Consider the following 18,178-nt stretch of genomic DNA (forward strand, 5'->3'; position numbering starts at 1 on the left):
CCTGAACGAATGAGTTCTTGACCGATGTTCCAGACGTGGTCGTTGGGAGACGTACCAGGTGAATGGGCAGGCCAGGGAAGCAGTGGCAGCCGTCCTCCTTCGAAGACGGCTTGCCTATTCGCCACATGCGGCCGCGCATTATCCTGCTGCATGTGGAATGGCCTGCAGGAGGGGCAGTGCTTCGGGCTGAATAACCTCCGTGAAGCAGCGGTAGGTGTTCAGGTTGCCATCAAGACGTAGGAGGCGAAATGACGATACATGCAATCGTGTCGCACACCATCACACGTGTCGTTTGTCCGCTATGCCGCTCAACAAAATACTGTGTGCACGATAGCGTTCACCACGGCGGCGTCGAATGCATATGCGGCCGTAATCCGTAGGACAAGCTGAAGTGGAACTCCACCGAAAACACTACATTTTGCCACTCAGCACGTCAGTGTTGGCGCTCACGTGCCTAGTCAAATGGTTCAAATGGCTCTGAGCACTATGGGACTTAACATCTATGGTCATCAGTCCCCTAGAACTTAGAACTACTTAAACCTAGCTAACCTAAGGACATCACACAACACCCAGCCATCAAGAGGCAGAGAAAATCCCTGACCTCGCCGGGAATCGAACCAGGTAACCCGGGCGTGGGACGCGAGAACGCTACCGCACGACCACGAGATGCGGGCACGTGCCTAGTCTGCGGCTTTGATAGGTTCTGGCCAATGGAAGCTGATGCAATGGCATGCATGGCACCAGTCCAGCCCCAGAAGACGGCATCTAACCGTCGACGCAGATGTGTCCTCACCTGTTGCAGTGCTTCAACGTCGCGTCAGCACAGTTGACAAAGCTGTTCCGTCCGTTACGGCAAAGCGGACAAGGCACTGGTCATTCCACTCTGGTCACGTTGTCACCCAGTACCCGGGCCGGCCGCTTTGGGCAAGCGGTTCTAGGCGCTTTGTCCGGAACCGCGCTGTTGCTACGGTCGCAGATTCGATTCCTGCCTTGAGCATGGATGAATGTGATGGCCTTAGGTTTAAGTAGTTCTACGTTCTAGGGGACTGATGACCTCAGATGTTAAGTCCCATAGTGCTCACAGCCATTCGAACCCAATACCCGGTACTATATATGGGCCCCTTCTCTCCACTGGTTCCACATACACTTTACTGTTGAAGCAGCGGGCTCTGTAAGAGCCGAAAGTAAAGAAAATGCAGACCTACCTCCCGTTCTAACGCAAGAGGATATTGCACCCTGTGACGTCAGGGAGGCTTAGTGGCACTTACACACTTCCACTTCATATGACGGCTCCGCACAGACTGAGCGTTGCGTAACGCTGACCTGTCGGGTCACACACAAGACGGCGCTGTTGGGCCAAAGTGCACGCAACCTCTCTGCCATTTAAATCGCTCATGGTTCCGCTGTTCTACATTTCCTCTTACTGCGACGTTTTGCAGACCATCGCTTGTATCTCACAAATTGTATGTACACACCTCTGCGTAGTACTTCATTAAACGATAAAAATTTATATTAACATTAAACTATACTTGCTCAAAATCCCCACAGTACACAAACGGGGTTTACTGGCAATTTCCTCCCAAATTACGTCTAATATTCTTTCTCTCATGAATAAATTCATCTTATGCTGCAATCACTGCTATAAAGAATCAGTATAAAAATTCAGTAATATTCCACAAACTCATCTCAAAAGACCATCAGCAACTGATACTTCACTCGCTTTGCGTTCGAGGAACAATTGACACACAACCGTTTTGAATCACCAATCACACACCATTGTGGAAACAGTTGCAAGTGACCCAAACCCAATTTCTCAAGACATGATGCATTATTGATCGTGAACACGTACGCCAACCAAACGCTCCGCAGTTTGTCGCTGCTTGCAGGACACACACACTAAACTGCTGCTGATGGAACATGACCGAATCTAGCCGGTACTTTGACAATTGATAAGTGACTTACAAAGCCATGTGCCAGCTGACAGAAATTTATGAAAAACCTTCCCTGTTCCAGAACCAAACTGCTAAGTAACAATGAGCAGATTTCATTGCGCATCGCTAAACTCTCAACGCGGTTGGTGCAATCATACAGGAAAAAGTATAACATTTCTACCAGACACTGCAACTCAGATTGTCTCAGTTGTGAGACTGGATTAGTGATTTCCTGTCAGAAAGGTCACAGTTCGTGGTAATAGTCGGAAAGTCGTCGAGTAAAACAGAAGTAATGTCCGGCGTTCCCCTCTATTCCCCTATATTGTTCCTGATCTATATTAACGACATAGCAGGCAATCTGAGTAGCCGTCTTATATTGTTTGCAGGTGATGCTGTGATTTACCGTCTTGTAAAGTCAGCTGATAATCAAAACGACTTGCAAAATGTTTTGGATAAGATATCTGTATGATGCGAAAAGTAGCAATTGACCCTGAATAAGGAAAAGTGTGAAGTTATTCACATGAGTACTAAAAGAAATCAGATAAATTTCGATTACGCGATAAGTCACACAAGGCTGTAAATTTAGCTAAATACTTAGGGATTACATTTACAAATAACCTAAATTGGAACCTTCACATAGATAATATTGTGGGTAGAGCAAACCAAAGACTGCGATTCACTGGCAGAACACTTAGAAGGTGCAACAGGTCTACTAAAGAGACTTACTACACCACGCTTGTCCGCCCTATTCTGGAGAAATGGTGTGCGGTGAGAGATCCCCATCAGGTGGGGCTGACGGATGATATCGAAGACTTTCAAAGAAGAGCTGCTTTTTTTGTACAGGGGAGATAGTATCACAGACATAATACGTGAATTGGAATTGCAATCATTAAAACAAACTGTATCTTCTCATGAAAGTTCAATCACCAGTTTTCTCCTCCGATTGCGAAAATACTGTTGGTACCAACCTACATAAGGATAAATGATCATCACGATAAAATAAGAGAAATCAGGGCTCGCACAGAAAAATTTAAGTGCTAGTTTTTCCCGCGTGCCGTTAGTGTGGAACGGTAGAGAGACAGCTTGAAGGTGGTTCATTGAACCCTCTGCCAGGCACTTTATTGTGAATAGCAGGGTAATCACGTAGATGTCTCAATATACAGCTTAACGTGCAGACATTCTATACAGCGCTCGTAAATGCCGCATTAGCAACCTGAAGTATCTGTGGAAACGTCGCAAAGTGAGCCAGGACAAATTTCCGTCGACATGACTCCTAAACACTTTCGGAACACACACGCTCACTGATGCATATGAACCGACAACTATTAATAACCAATACTTCACGCAGTTCACCTACGGAAAACAAGCAACCCTAATCACGAACTACAGTTCATTGCGGAAACCCACCAGGGAGCCATACCCAATATCCGAATACGTGATACTTGACCATCACCACTGCTAAACAATGCAAATATCAGATTGCCGTCCATACGACAGAAAACACTCTTGCTGCAGGTGGTAGAAAGTAACAACTCCAGCAGATGTACTGTAAATAAGGAAGCGAGCAATTAAACGATCGCCGGCCGCGGTGGTCTCGCGGTTCTAGGCGCGCAGTCCGGAACCGTGCGACTGCTACGGTCGCAGGTTCGAATCCTGCCTCGGGCATGGATGTGTGTGATGTCCTTAGGTTAGTTAGGTTTAAGTAGTTCTAAGTTCTAGGGGACTAATGACCACAGCAGTTGAGTCCCATAGTGCTCAGAGCCATTTGAACCATTTGCACTCCACGAGAAAAGACCCTCTGCTTCCGGCTGCTGCAATTTGAGATCGTGAAAACAGTCGCCAGAGTGGGTCACTTTGACAGAAAGCGGCGCGCGCAACAGCTGGCAGTAAGGCAGGACTAAGAAGCACAATCCCTCAACATTGCGTTGTTGTGCGATAAATATTGACTTAAACTGACGAGTACTCTTCATCTGAAAGATATCACGAAAAGCTTAAGGAGGACAACATACTTTCTTTTCCTGGAACAAATATGACATTGTGTAATGTTTCGTATTCGTTGCCTGCGTTTAGAAAGGGAACCAAGGGCTGTCTCAGTGTGCTACATTACCCGTCCTATTAAAACTGCTATCAACGTGAGCGGATATGCTGTCACCAGACACTGAACTGCAACAGCACAGCCCACTGTTTCATCCGATGTGTACCCGACACAGCGCTGTACTAAATGAAATGCTGTGCGTAGCCCACGTTCACTGAGCCCGGCTGTTAGAATCGGTGGAAATCGCCAGGGACGGTTATCTTAGACGCCCAGGTGAAGTACATCAAACTCGGGCTAGTAAGAGCCTGTTATAAAGCGATACTATTGACAAACTACACAAAAACGTCCTAAAGTTGTTGTTACAGAAGCTATACAGCGGCGCAGAAAGAAGTTAAAAAAGAGATTGCTTTTTATGTGATGTCATGCATTACTGATATCATGCATTACTGATCTCATGCATTACTGATCTCTTGCAGTCAAGTAAAATGGTAATATATATCATCCGTCATTGACGGCCATTATCAGACTGGCTTGCTCTCTAGCTACGTATACGTATACGTATACGTACACGTACCGGAGGAATCTAGTTAAACTCGAAGCGTACTGGGAAGAAACGTCAAAATGACGTACGTGTCCACATCATGTGTCGACTGCTGTCGAGTTTCGTGGTGGCAGTTTTACGCGAGCTTACAAAACGCGCGCTCGGCCAATAGTTGAATACTGCTCGTCAGTATGGGATCCATACTATACAGGAAATAAAGAACCAAAGCAGAACTGAGGTAATGAAATGGGCAGTTCCTAAGTTAACATGAAATCATTACAAGCATTAAATAAGAATTCAAGGAGTTGAAGAAAAGTTCTGGTAACTCTGAATTCCGTTCCACATTGATTATTAAAACAAATATTACAGTCACTAACCGAAGCTAGACAGCATTATACACAACCACCCATACTGAATATCTAAAACGAAGCCTCACTAAAGCAAACACTGATTTTCACGAATCACAACCAATGCCTTAATCCTGCGAAACAAAGGTGCTCGCCGTTTTCTTACAACGCCAGTCTTTCGGTGTGTAGTATGCACTGATAACCCAGAAATTATGGCCATCGGCCTATCTATATAAACCTGTCCAGGTGATAGAAGCGTCACCAGGTGTGGAATGACTGCTAATCAGACACATGCACGGTGCATGTAGCATGTGATCGTGCTGTTCGCGTGTAGAAAGGGGAAGGTGCACGATTTAATAGTTTCACAGAGGGCAGTTTGCGATGGCCCGGCAACTCGCCACGAGCATTTTCGAAATTGCACGACTTGTCGGGTGTTTTGAAGAGTGCCGTGGCTTCTTCAGCACGTGGCTTCTTCAGCACGTGGCTTCTTCAGCACGTGGCTTCTTCAGCACGTGGCTTCTTCAGCACGTGGCTTCTTCAGCACGTGGCTTCTTCAGCACGTGGCTTCTTCAGCACGTGGCTTCTTCAGCACGTGGCTTCTTCAGCACGTGGCTTCTTCAGCACGTGGCTTCTTCAGCACGTGGCTTCTTCAGCACGTGGCTTCTTCAGCAAGAGGTGTCACAGGGTTGAGCGGCCACCCCTCATTACAGATGCTGGACATTGTAAACTGGGCAGACCGATAAAACAGGACAGGCGGCGAACTGTGGTGGAACTAACATCAGACTTTAATGATGGGTAGAGTAAAAGTGTGCCTGAACACGCAGTGCCTGAACACGCAGTGCCCGAACACTCATATCGGTGGGCCTCCGCAGCCGACCCATGCAAGCGCCAATGTTAACACATTATCGGCAACTACGACCGAAATGGGCACGTGATCATGGGCACACTGCATGCTAGCGCTGTGGTAGAGCCTTGCTTGATCTGATGAAACTTGATAACTTCATCACACCGATGGGAGGGCGCGAATCCGTTGCCTTCTAGGGGAACACCTGTACTGTGAGGTGGAGACAAGCTGGCGGTGGCTCCATTACGCTCTGGAGAACATTAACGTGGGCTTCTGTGGGTCCAGTGGAGCCCGCGCAAAGCACCGTAACGGCCAAGGTGTGTTGTACATGGGTTTCAGACCACGCAAGCCCCTTCATAAAGATCATGTTTCCCGATGGCATTGGCGTTTTTCACCAAGACAACGCGCTTTCGTAGGCCAAGAGTATGTTGGAGTGGTTCTAGTAACACAGCGTCGAGTACAAACTGATGTGCGTCGGCACCTCATTCTATTGATTCCGTTTGTGGGTGCCGTGCTGCCAGTATGCAGTGATAAGCCAGAACGTTATGACTTACCCAATAGCCGGTACGGCCACCTTTGGCACGGATAACAGCGGCGACGCGTCGTGGCACCAAAACATTGAGACCTTGGTAGATCACTGGAGACAGCTTGCACCACATCTGCACCCGAGTCAGCTAATCCCCGCAAATTCCGCAGAGGGGGAGGGGTATGCGAGTGTGTGCTGAAAAATGTCTCAGAATTTATGTGAAACACTTAAAGCTTTTTAAATCGAACGTTATTAATATTCTACATCTTTATTCATGTCTGTGTATCTGAAGCCCTCTGTCGCTAGAGAGCTTCTAATTGTAGCGTGTAACGCTGTGCTGTAATGGAGTTACGAACTTGAAGATTTCATCCACACATGGAGTACCCTCTCCTTCAGCAAGACAATGGGAGACCAAAGACGAGCATTGTGCTAGTAAAAAGCCGTTAATGCTAATTTTTCCCTAAGCATCAGATCAGGTGTTAGTGTAGACACATGGAGCTTAAACGGTACTCTATATTGACAGGTGTAGTTCACTTAGTGGCGCAGCTACGGCCATGCAGAAAACATCACTAAATGCAAAAATATCTGCACTTACACCCGTCACACCTTCTATAATTAGAGACGTAGTAATTGATCTTTACATATTTTAAATTTTATCATCAGTCTGCTGACTACTTGGAGCTACGGCCAGCTGTTCGCCTATTTGAATTTTTCCAGTTATTGGTAGCAGCTTCATCATTGGTATATGTGGATTATATTTTCAATTGTAAAAGATTCGTGAAATCGTCGAAGCAAGGCTGAATAACGTTCTGAGACATGCGAACGCTCTAGAATGCCGGGAGAGTAAAATTTAATCTTTCCTAGCCACCGGAGGCTTGAGCCGATACCCAATTGGCCAAAGGACACGAACAAGAAATGGAGCCACTAAAACTATTTCGTCTCCGACCTGTCATCACGGAGTAACGGACGGAATCGGCTACCGTGATTCTGGTAAACATGTGCTCTGGCTATTGCGTAAAAGATAACATTTGGGTGTTTAAGTAATCGGTAATGAAAGGATAATACTCAAACTGTATTTGGATGTATGAATGCAGAGTCTCGCGTCGATAACATTGAATAAAATGTTCTCCGGTATCCAGCCGCGTCAATTGGTTAAAACTACACGAGTACTCCTTGGCCATTGTCAAGTGTTATGACTGCCAGTGGGCTGTTGGTGCGCCATTATATACGCTAGCTGCCGGCTGTGACGTCACTGGTGCCCGTGACATTGCCATATATGGGCATGTTTTCAGTCGGCGTTTGATGTGCCTTCTTCAACCGCGCGATCGCTGGATCCCATGCAACGCTGAGCTGTAAGCCACCGTCTCTATTCAGGGTGTTTGTGGTAATTTTTATTTCAATAGCTTCCCGTATTAAACTGTCCCAGAAGCCGCTAGCAAGAGTCACGACAGAGGTATCGCTAAATTTTATGTGGTGACCGTTTTCTAACGCATGCTCAGCTAACGCAGATTTCTCTGAATAGCGTAGGCGATAATACCTCTCATGTTCTTTCCTGCGTTGTTCCACAGAGCGCACTGTTTGTCCGATGTACTTCTGGCCACACTTACAAGGTATTATATGTTTCGATCGTTAGCATGGCGCTGAACTTGTTTAGTTTCATTTTTATGCGACGACTGAACAGGCCAACGGTCATCCTCAGTTATCTGACGTAATCTTCTCCTTTAGCACGATCGTTATCATGTCTGAGAAAACAGGTCAGACTTCTTTCGCACCGCACCGCATTTCACAGCTGTCTCGTAAGATCTTGATACGTCGATAAACAGTCGTAGAGTTTGGATAAGAAGTGAAGTAACTGCGTACATATTGTCTGGTCAAACGTACATTACACTTCAGCAATCTATACTTGTTCAGAGCTCTTATCTCCACCGCTTCGTCGCGGCTGATACGGTCATCCACGTGTACTACACCTTACGTGGACCGGGACAGAGACGATCTTAACTCACAGGCAACCCGTCTCGGTAACAGAGACGCGGTAACCCTCTATTCGGAGGTAAGCATGTTCGAATCCTGGTGGTGATTGAAATTTTCGCTGCCAGTACTTGGCCAGCGAGGTGGCGTAAAGCTGCTGATCGCCAGTCTTTGCGCCATTGCCCTGGATTGTATTCCAAACTTCTCCGCAGTCTCTGAAGAGAAGGTCGTCGAATAGGGAAGCTAAGCTCGGCGGGCCCTTTGGCGCTATTCGTGAGGAGTAAACTACACGCTGCCACCGGGTTTCAACCCCGCCCTTCTCTCGCCGTGCAGCACAAACATAACAAGCGTCCGTCTGCCACATATACTCCACAAGTACATACAAGACATATTCCTCTCACATCAGCAAAGCAAGAAGTCATTGCCGCAGAGGGAGGAAACCCTTTTCGCTAGGCAACTGAAACCGCCCCGTGGGATTTCCCATTCAGGAATTCCTGACGACAGGAATTCAGAACGCTGGTAAGCGATACCTAACGCCTCAACTAACGATTCCTGTTAGATATCTCGATATTCCTTAAATGACACTGCCATAGCACTGGTAGAATTCACTGTATGAGTAAGAGAAGATGAAATTTTGCAGCCAAGATATTTGCATCAAAACAGTGAAAACGCTTCTGTCATTATACAAGACACGTTTGCGACAGAAAGTTCACTGGCGTCAGTCATACTGAAAGTATTGGTGGAGCATTCGGAAGGACGACGGTTCAATCCCGCGTCCGGTCATCCTGATTTAAGTTTTCCTTGATTTCCCTAAATCGCTCCAGGCAAATGTCGGGATTGTTCCTTTGAAAGGGCACGGCCGACTTCCTTCCCCGTCCTTCCTTAATTCGATGACCTCGATGTTTGGTCTCTTCCCGCAAACAACCCAAGTATTAGTGGATGTTACCCAGCAGGTGTGAACGTCTTCATATTTCTAAGGTTGCAACTCGTTTGTGAAACACAGCTGTTAACATCTTCCTTTCATCTAAATTTGTAAAGTTTTCAGTTACAGAAATACTGGACTAGTTGTTACTAATGTCTGCTGGCACATTCTCAGTATTTCGTGAAATGTTATGAGTGGCTCCCTCCTACCAAGTCTGTTTTATTTTTTCTCCGGTATCGTATCTAACTTCATTCTGTATCTTCTGAGAAAGTGGCTTAGGATAGTCATAAACTATAAAATTTTATTGTTGGATAAAATGTAGCAAATTCCGTTTTTAGTTGCATTTTGTCCTTGCCGAGCCTACTTTATATTTTTACTGGAAGAATGTGTTCAGGACAAACATTTTGTTGTTCTCGGCTAATCCTATTAACGTAAGCTCCGTCATGTCTGGTAGCGTTTTCCGAAGTTGCCCACTTAAGCATAGTTATCAATTTTTTCCTATTTTCGTACAAAAATTCCCTATAATCTTTTCAAGGAGATCTACCTGCTCTTCACAATGTCCTCATGGACTTCAAACAACACACAGAGCGTAATACGAGCACAAGGGTCAACAGCCCGCGCCCTGATGCGTAAAAGTGTCCATACCTTCAATGGAAATGCAACACTGACCTCATACATCACTATAAGTAGGAGTATAATGGACTTAAATCCGTGGAACGCACTGGTCAGACCAGCTTCCTCGGTTACTTTGTTAAAATTAAGTTACAACTTTCCTGTAAGGGTAATGAGGGAAAAAGACGTTCGTAAACGTAATGTAAAAAAGTAATGACGTTTACAATTCTTTCTAAACTTGACCGGTGCAAGCACAGCAGATTACGATTTGACTGTTAACTGTGTGCTGCTAAAATTCACACAATAGTGAGTTAAAATTTACTCAAACGACAATTTTAAATCCTTAAATGTAAGACTAAGGCGGCGGCATAACAGCAGTCAGTGAAGACCAAAACAGATACGGTATGGGACGTAATTCGTGCAGACGGAAATTTTTGTGCAGTGGTAGTAGTTGTGTTATGAGCAACGTACTCGAGATTTTTCCCGGTTGGTTGTTAGTTTAGGGGCGGGGGTGAAGGGTAGGTTGTTTGAAAGTAACTTTCGTTTCTCTTCAGCAGCTCGCAAAACCGCGGTCTCTAGGGAAGACGCGTCCCCATGCAAACTATACTTCATAGACAATAGCCCCTATTCGGTTTCGCGACCGCCTCCGCAACCGAATGGTTGTCGCAGTCTTCGGTGCGGAAGGACCTGGGTTTAGTTCGTGGTACCTAAAGATTGTTTTCTTAGCTACAGAGGCCTGGTGCGGGGTCCATTCACCCCTTGAGAGACCACTCGAGGATCTGCTTGAATAAAGTAGCAGTGGTATTGTCGGGATTTATCTACCAGCAATAACGGCTGGAGGGACTGAGAACATGTTGACCACATGTTTCACGATCATTGATCGCCAATCCTATTATCTTCTAAGCAACGGTCGGCCATTCCCAACTGGCCTGGGGCCTAATCCGTGAGTGATGTTCACTTACCTTACTAAGAGTTTGCACGAAGAGAGAAAATATTAAAAATTTTGCGTGACGCGCAGGCGCTGTTGCTTAAGTATGGGACGTCAGTTGGCAGTATTTCTCCCGACTTGATAGACCGCAAGTGTCCTGCCCGTCGTTCTTTACAGTCCTGTGGTAAGTTCTAAACAGTTACCGTTTACACCCTGTGAACTGCGGTAAGCTATGCGTTGTTGAGGAAACAGAAGTATTGCGAAACGTTGAATGACAAAACAGTAATCTGGATAATTGACGAAACTGCGAAGTGTTTGTCGCTGACATGCTCTGCGCAGTCTGTCATGATAGTAGCTATAATTCTTCGAGTGTACCAGAACTTAAGATTTTTTCATTTTGTTAAGAGACTTGACATCACGTTCGATATATCGAGAAATTAGTTACCGAATTTCGAATTTGTGCAAGTGTGCTGCACTAAGAAATATATGAACTATTTTTTCTTTGAAAGAGTAAACCTCCATTGGACTGTGTGTAACTGTATGTATCTTCTGTACATATAAATTTCGGCTTTTATGCCACTATGGAGTACAATGCTAAACATTCTTAGACTATAAACACCTCATATCTGTTAAGAGGGGCAGGATGTCAACAGGCCCACTTGGAGCAGGAGAGACACCACAGGACATTTTAATTTCCACTGTCTATACTTTTACAAATAAAATCATAAAGCTTTGTCAGCATGACCAGGAAGGATTCAGGATACACAATCATAGCAGTGGAAGTTCAAAAACATAACAAAATAACTTTTTTACAAGTGAAATTTAAACATTTTTTCACTTTGTTTGCTGCATTTCTTGCTATAGGTACAATTTTCTTCGTAAGTAAGAGAGATTCTTAGATGAGTTTTGCAAAACATACAGACCATACTTACAGGTGTATGAAACTCTAGAATTTAATTTATGAAAAAATGAATCAGCTGTTACATTTTAAACTTCATGTTTACAAAAACTAAAGTTTCACAGTTATCTCAATTTTTACCACAGTTTTTAATAGATTTGGAAAATTAGAGTTGCATATACCCTGTAATTATGGTTTGTGTGCTGTGCAAGATTCATCGAAGAATCTGTACTTACGAAGAAAAGTGTACCTATAGCTACAAATGCAGCAAATACTAAATGGAAAATGATGAAATTTCAGACGTAACAAAGTTTTGTAATTTTTTGTAACTTCCACTGCTATGATTGTGAATCCTTCCTGGTCATGCTGACAGTTTTATGAATTTACTTGTAGAAGTATAGACGATGGAAATGAACATGTCCTGTGATGCCTCTCCCGCTCGAAGTTGGCCTATTTGACGTACTACCCTCCTTAAGATAGTCCAAAGCAGGGAAACATTTGAATTAAGACGACTGCATAAAATGAGTATTCAGGAAGGTGCATGGAAGACTTCGGTTTGTTTGAAGAGTTCTGGGAAAGGGCGGTGCATCCGTAAATAATACAATGAACAAAGTAAGAGCATACGGACTATCAGATAAATTGTGTGATTGGATTGAGGAGTTCCTAGATAACAGAACGCAGCATGTCATTCTCAATGGAGAGAAGTCTTCCGAAGTAAGAGTGATTTCAGGTGTGCCGCAGGGGAGTGTCATAGGACCGTTGCTATTCACAATATACATAAATGACCTGGTGGATGACATCAGAAGTTCACTGAGGCTTTTTGCAGATGATGCTGTGGTGTATCGAGAGGTTGTAACAATGGAAAATTGTGCTGAAATGCAGGAGGATGTGCAGCGAATTGACGCATGGTGCACGGAATAGCAATTGAATCTCAGTGTAGACAAGTGTAATGTGATGCGAATACATAGAAAGATAGGTCCCTTATCATTTAGCTACAAAATAGCAGGTCAGCACCTGGAAGCAGTTAATTCCATAAGTTATCTGGGAGTACGCATTAGGAGTGATTTAAAATGGAATGATCATATAAAGTTGATCGTCAGTAAAGCAGATGCCAGACTGAGATTCATTGGAAGAATCCTAAGGAAATGCAATCCGTCAACAAAGGAAGTAGGTTACAGTACGCTTGTTCGCCCACTGCTTGAATACTGCTCAGCAATGTGGGATCCGCACCAGATAGGGTTGATAGAAGAGAGAGAGAAGATCCAACGGAGAGCAGCGCGCTTCGTTACAGGATCATTTAGTAATTGCGAAAGCGTTACGGAGATGATAGATAAACTCCAGTGGAAGACTCTGCAGGAGAGACGCTCAGTAGCTCGGTACGGGCTTTTGTTAAAGTTTCGAGAACATACCTTCACCGAAGAGTCAAGCAGTATATTGCTCCCTCCTACGTATATCTCGCGAAGAGACCATGAGGATAAAATCAGAGAGATTAGAGCCCACACAGAAGCATACCGACAATCCTTCATTCCACGTACAATACGAGACTGGAATAGAAGGGAGAACCGATAGAGGTACTCGGGGTACCCTCCGCCACACACCGTCAGGTGGCTTGCGGAGTATGGATGTAGATGTAGATGTAGAAGACAACGCGACCAATTCTAGAACATGGTTCCAGAGTTTGTAGTTCTTATGAAGTAGACATGACAAAATAAATCAGAGGCACTCTGCTAGGATCGTAACAGCTAGGCGTAGCCAGCTCATGCAAAAGTGTTAAAAACTTGGAAGAAAGAGAACATAGTTCTCAAAACGCCATGCAGGATTAGAAAAGAGAGCCTGTTTCGAAGTCGACTATGGCATCATTATACTGCACTCATCTACATCTACATGACTACTCTGCAATTCACTTTTAAGTGCTTGGCACAGGGTTCATCGAACCACAATCATACTATCTCTCCACTATTCCACTCCCGAACAGCGCGCGGGAAAAACGAACACCTAAACCTTTCTGTTCGAGCTCTGATTTCTCTTATTTTATTTTGATGATCATTCCTACCTATGTAGGTTGGGCTCAACAAAATATTTTCGCATTCGGAAGAGAAAGTTGGTGACTGAAATTTCGTAAAAAGGTCTCGCCGCGACGAAAAACGTCTATGCTGTAATGACCTCCATCCCAACTCGTGTATCATATCTGCCACACTCTCTCCCCTATAACGTGATAATACAAAACGAGCTGCCCTTTTTTGCACCCTTTCGATGTCCTCCGTCAATCCCACCTGGTAAGGATCCCACACCGCGCAGCAATATTCTAACAGAGGACCAACGAGTGTAGTGTAAGCTGTCTCTTTAGTGGACTTGTTGCATCTTGTAAGTGTCCTGCCAATGAAACGCAACCTTTGGCTCGCCTTCCCCACAATATTATCTATGTGGTCTTTCCAACTGAAATTGTTCGTACTTTTTAACCCAGGTACTTAGTTGAATTGACAGCCTTGAGATTGTGCTGTTTACCGAGCAATCGAATTCCAACGGATTTCTTTTGGAACTCATGTGGATCACCTCACACTTTTCGTTATTTAGCGCCAACTGCCACCTGCCACACCATACAGCAATCTTCTAAATCGCTTTGCAACTGATACTGGTCTTCGGATGACCTTACTAGACGGTAAATTACAGCATCATCTGCGAACAACCTCGCGTAGGTGTCTTAAGAAAGTGATGGGAGAGATAAGGGCACGTACAGATACAGACAGCCATATTTCCTTAGCTCAATACGCGAATGGTATAGGAAATAAAATCGGTAATATTGGCAGGATGTACTCCCTGCCACATATTGCTTGTGGAGTATTTACGTAGATGTGGAATCTTAGAAATTACTCAGAGCACTGTTTAATACTGTTTCCTTTTCCTTTTTCTTCTGCAGATGAAGCGCATTTTCTTGCTGCTGGCCGTTACGATGGCGGCTGGACCCGGCGACGGAGCCCGTATACTAGGACTGTTCGACTTCCCAGGGAAGAGCCACTTCATGATGTTCGAAGAAGTGTTGAAGGCACTGGCTGCCCGCGGCCACGAGGTCATCGTGTACAGCCACAACCCGCAAGAGAAGCCCATACCAAACTACAAGGATGTCAGCTTGGCGGGCTCTTTAAAAGGCCCTCCCGGTGGGGTCACTTCCAAGGATAAAGAGCTGGGAATAAATAACCCCTACGGTACACTAAAACTGCTCGAAGTTATCACTGTCAGGTCTTGTGAGAAGGTTCTCCAGCATCCAGCGATGCAGGCTCTGATGAAATCGAACGAGAAATTCGACCTCATTTTCACGGAGGCTTTCACGACAGACTGTATGCTGCCGTTTGTGCACAAGTTCCAGGCGCCAAACATAGCAATTTCTTCCACCCCGCTAATGCCGTGGACAGCTGATCGTTTTGGTATCCCGGACAACCCCTCTTACATACCTGTTCAGTCTTTCTCTGCTAGTGACCACATGGGATTCCTTGAGCGCCTTAGCAACACATGGTATCTGAAGTACAGCAAGTGGTTCTTCAAGACTTACATAGACACACCTACCAACCAGGCTGTCAAGAAATTTTTTGGAGACAGCCTTCCGCCTCTGAGCGAAATTGCTAAGAATACGAGTATGCTCTTCGTCAATACGAATCCAGCACTGAACCCACCCAGACCACTTGTGCCAGCTGTCGTGGAGATCGGAGGCATACATCTGAAACCTAAACAGAAACTACCAGAGGTGAGTACGTAATGTAGTAACAAGGAACTAGTTCCATTGTCAGTACTTGAAAGACATGTCAATAGCACATCGTGATTATTTCGTGTTAGATCTCCGAACGTTACAATCTGTAACGTAGAGTAGAATCCTTCTAACGTAATCTGAACACGGCATACGATCTTTCTAGAATGCCCACTAGCATGATTTGAATAAAGCCTTGAAGCGTATGTTGAGCAGGGCAGAGTGGAACCTGCTACAAGTGTAGAGGGCTGTCTGTGTTCCATTGTAGTCTGTTATTTGTAAGACTAATCAGGCAACCCTGCGTCTCTTGGCTGCCCTTGAACTGACAAATAACTTCTTTAGAGATTCGGTGTTTTACATGTGACCACTTCAGCAGATGGCCAGTGGACAGACTGAGACGGCACCAACCTCTGAGGTGTCATGCGGTGCATCGTCACTGACATTAAAGTGCTGTTAGTTTTTTATTCGAGGCACTGGAGATTTGGAGGACTTTCTTCCAAGACTTCAGTCGTCAGTAGCGAGATGTCATATCCAAGCAGATGGTGGGTCTCACTAACATCTAAAATGTTTCTTATCTCTTACACTACGTTTGTTACCTATCACTGTATGTTCAGGACCGCAATGTCAGCCAGATTTCATTAAGGGTTGGAACTATCCTATTTGTGTAGTCAAAGTTGAATCGCATCGCGTTTGCACACGCTGCCATAGAAAAACTTAATGTCTGATAGGGGAAACTCCCCATCCCATCCCTCCTCAGATTTAGTGGTCAGTTGACCCATGGGATAGCCCGTCAAAAACTGAAAACAGATGAAACATGGGAATAGGAAGAAGGTGTACTAAATTGTGGAAAAAAGCAGAATTGAAGCAGTGAACGGTATAAATTAGTATGTGCAAAATCGAGCGACGTTAACAGTTGTCGTGGTTGTGTGGACCCGGTGTTAGACTACGAAGGGGGAAATCTGAGTTCAAATTTCCCTTATGCTCCACTTTTCACAAAATTACGAACTGTCCGTCCTCTCACTTAGGTGTCTGTCCGCTGTACTCAAATTTGTGTATGTGTCGTGGCGTAACGTCCATTTGCAACAGCGATGTGTAACGAAAAGACCTCCAGACGTACGTACCTCCTGTTTGTTCGGCACAAGTACCACATATTACGCCTCTTGCTTTCCGTTTTGGAAGTTTTGACTCTTTAATTCCTTATCTATAACACAGTTCACACCCATTTATTTGTCGTTTTCTTTTCTGTAAGAGGTCTATGCTGCATTCCGCTGTTCTCATCATATTTACTTGCGACGGTAATGTTATCACTTGACTCACATTCTGTGACGAATATTGAGATCAGGCGAGATGCAGCATAGACCTCTGACAAAAACGGGAAAAACAATTAAACGGGTGTGAAGTATGTTACAACTTCCAAAACTGAGTGCAAGAGGCGAAACGTGTGGTACCCGTGTACAACAAATGGGAGGTACGTACGTCTAGAGGTCCCTTCGATACACACCGCTGTTGCAAACAAACGTTACACCGTGACACATACATAAATTTCAATACATCTAACAGACACGTCAATAAGCGGACGGACAGTTAATAATTACGTGAAAAAAAATGTGGGTATGAGGGAGATTTGAACCCAGATCTCCTTCGTAGTCTAACATAAGGTCCAAACAACCATGAGACGACTCTTGTTTAAGATATTGCACATCTTAAATTCGTACCGTTCACTGTTTGTGTACTGAATTTCGAAAAAGGCAAAACATCCTTACTGTTTCCATGAGTAATCTGTGGTCAGTTTTTGACGGGCTATCCAGTTGGCCAAATTACTATTAACCTGGAGAAATGGACTGGTGGAGTGCCTGGAAGAGTTCTGTCTGCATCTTGAGGTGGAAGTATAAATAACACGTTGACAACCCTGTTGTGGCTTAGTTGCATCACCTCATTAACTTCTGTAAAGGCTTGGTTACCTGCTTCAATATAATGGAGATGAACCACAAGGCCTTAGGTGACGGATGAAAACATGGGTGACACGGAAGTGCAAAACTATGAGGGTGATCAATGGCACATTGGAGAGAACTGCAACATTTATTCTAATGCTCATCAGTCGGGACTTTAAATGAACACATTCTTGCAGGGTATATCTGTCACAAGTCTCGACGATTCGTTCCCACCCTGATGCAGTGCTTCAGATGGCGAAGATCTCCCATGTATCGGAGGGCTTTGGAAATTGTGAAGGCTCAGCTCATGAATGAGGCAACTCGTACACTTTCTCCTAAATATGGAAGCTGTTCTGGGATATCCAGTATGGAGCAGAAAATGTGTTCATATGGAGAAAAGAAAAATTTCAGGACTGTAGTTACGAAACAAATACCCTATGAAGAAGCTAAAAAGCTTTCAAAGCAGTGCAGTCCTGGCGTTTGGGACTTCTTTTGCATCGGCCCTTAAACAGCCAGTCGCATAGTGATGCCTCCACACAAACCCAGACCATAAACTGGAGTATATTCTCTTGTCAATGTACCTGTGAGGCAAAAGCTATACTTGAACCCGAAATCATTTCAAAGCCATCAACGATGGGCTTGGAACCTCAGCCACATACTATTGCACACCATCATCTCACTAAGCTATCACACCTACCCATGCAAGTAACTCCTATCATAAGTAAGAAAAAGTCACACAAAGTCGTTTCGAAATCAAAATTGCAGAAAAACAATTGGAGTAGCGAGCACTCTACCTTGTCGAAGGTGACTTTATTGTCGAGGACGTTGGTAACCCCATGGAGGAACTGTACAGTGGGGCACAGTTTCATGTTGTACATAACCTCTCTGGTATATTACCACGGCCGATGGAGGGCGACAAGAAGAGCATCGCTAAGCAGTCTCCCCACTGGGGTTTC

The 18,178-nt window shown here is 44.7% G+C and overlaps 1 protein-coding gene across 3 annotated transcripts in view; it reads left to right on the forward strand.

Moving 5' to 3' along the window:
- LOC126266903 (UDP-glucosyltransferase 2-like) overlaps positions 1 to 18,178 on the forward strand; it is a 157,063-nt gene that overhangs the window by 73,381 nt on the left and 65,504 nt on the right. For all 3 annotated transcript variants that reach the window (XM_049971575.1, XM_049971577.1, XM_049971576.1), the window contains exon 2: positions 14,470 to 15,291. In XM_049971575.1, coding sequence (XP_049827532.1) covers positions 14,470 to 15,291 — 822 coding nt within the window. The remainder of the gene's footprint in view (positions 1 to 14,469; positions 15,292 to 18,178) is intronic.

Source organism: Schistocerca gregaria, chromosome 4 (genome assembly GCF_023897955.1).
Source record: "Schistocerca gregaria isolate iqSchGreg1 chromosome 4, iqSchGreg1.2, whole genome shotgun sequence".
NCBI lineage: Eukaryota > Metazoa > Arthropoda > Insecta > Orthoptera > Acrididae > Schistocerca > Schistocerca gregaria.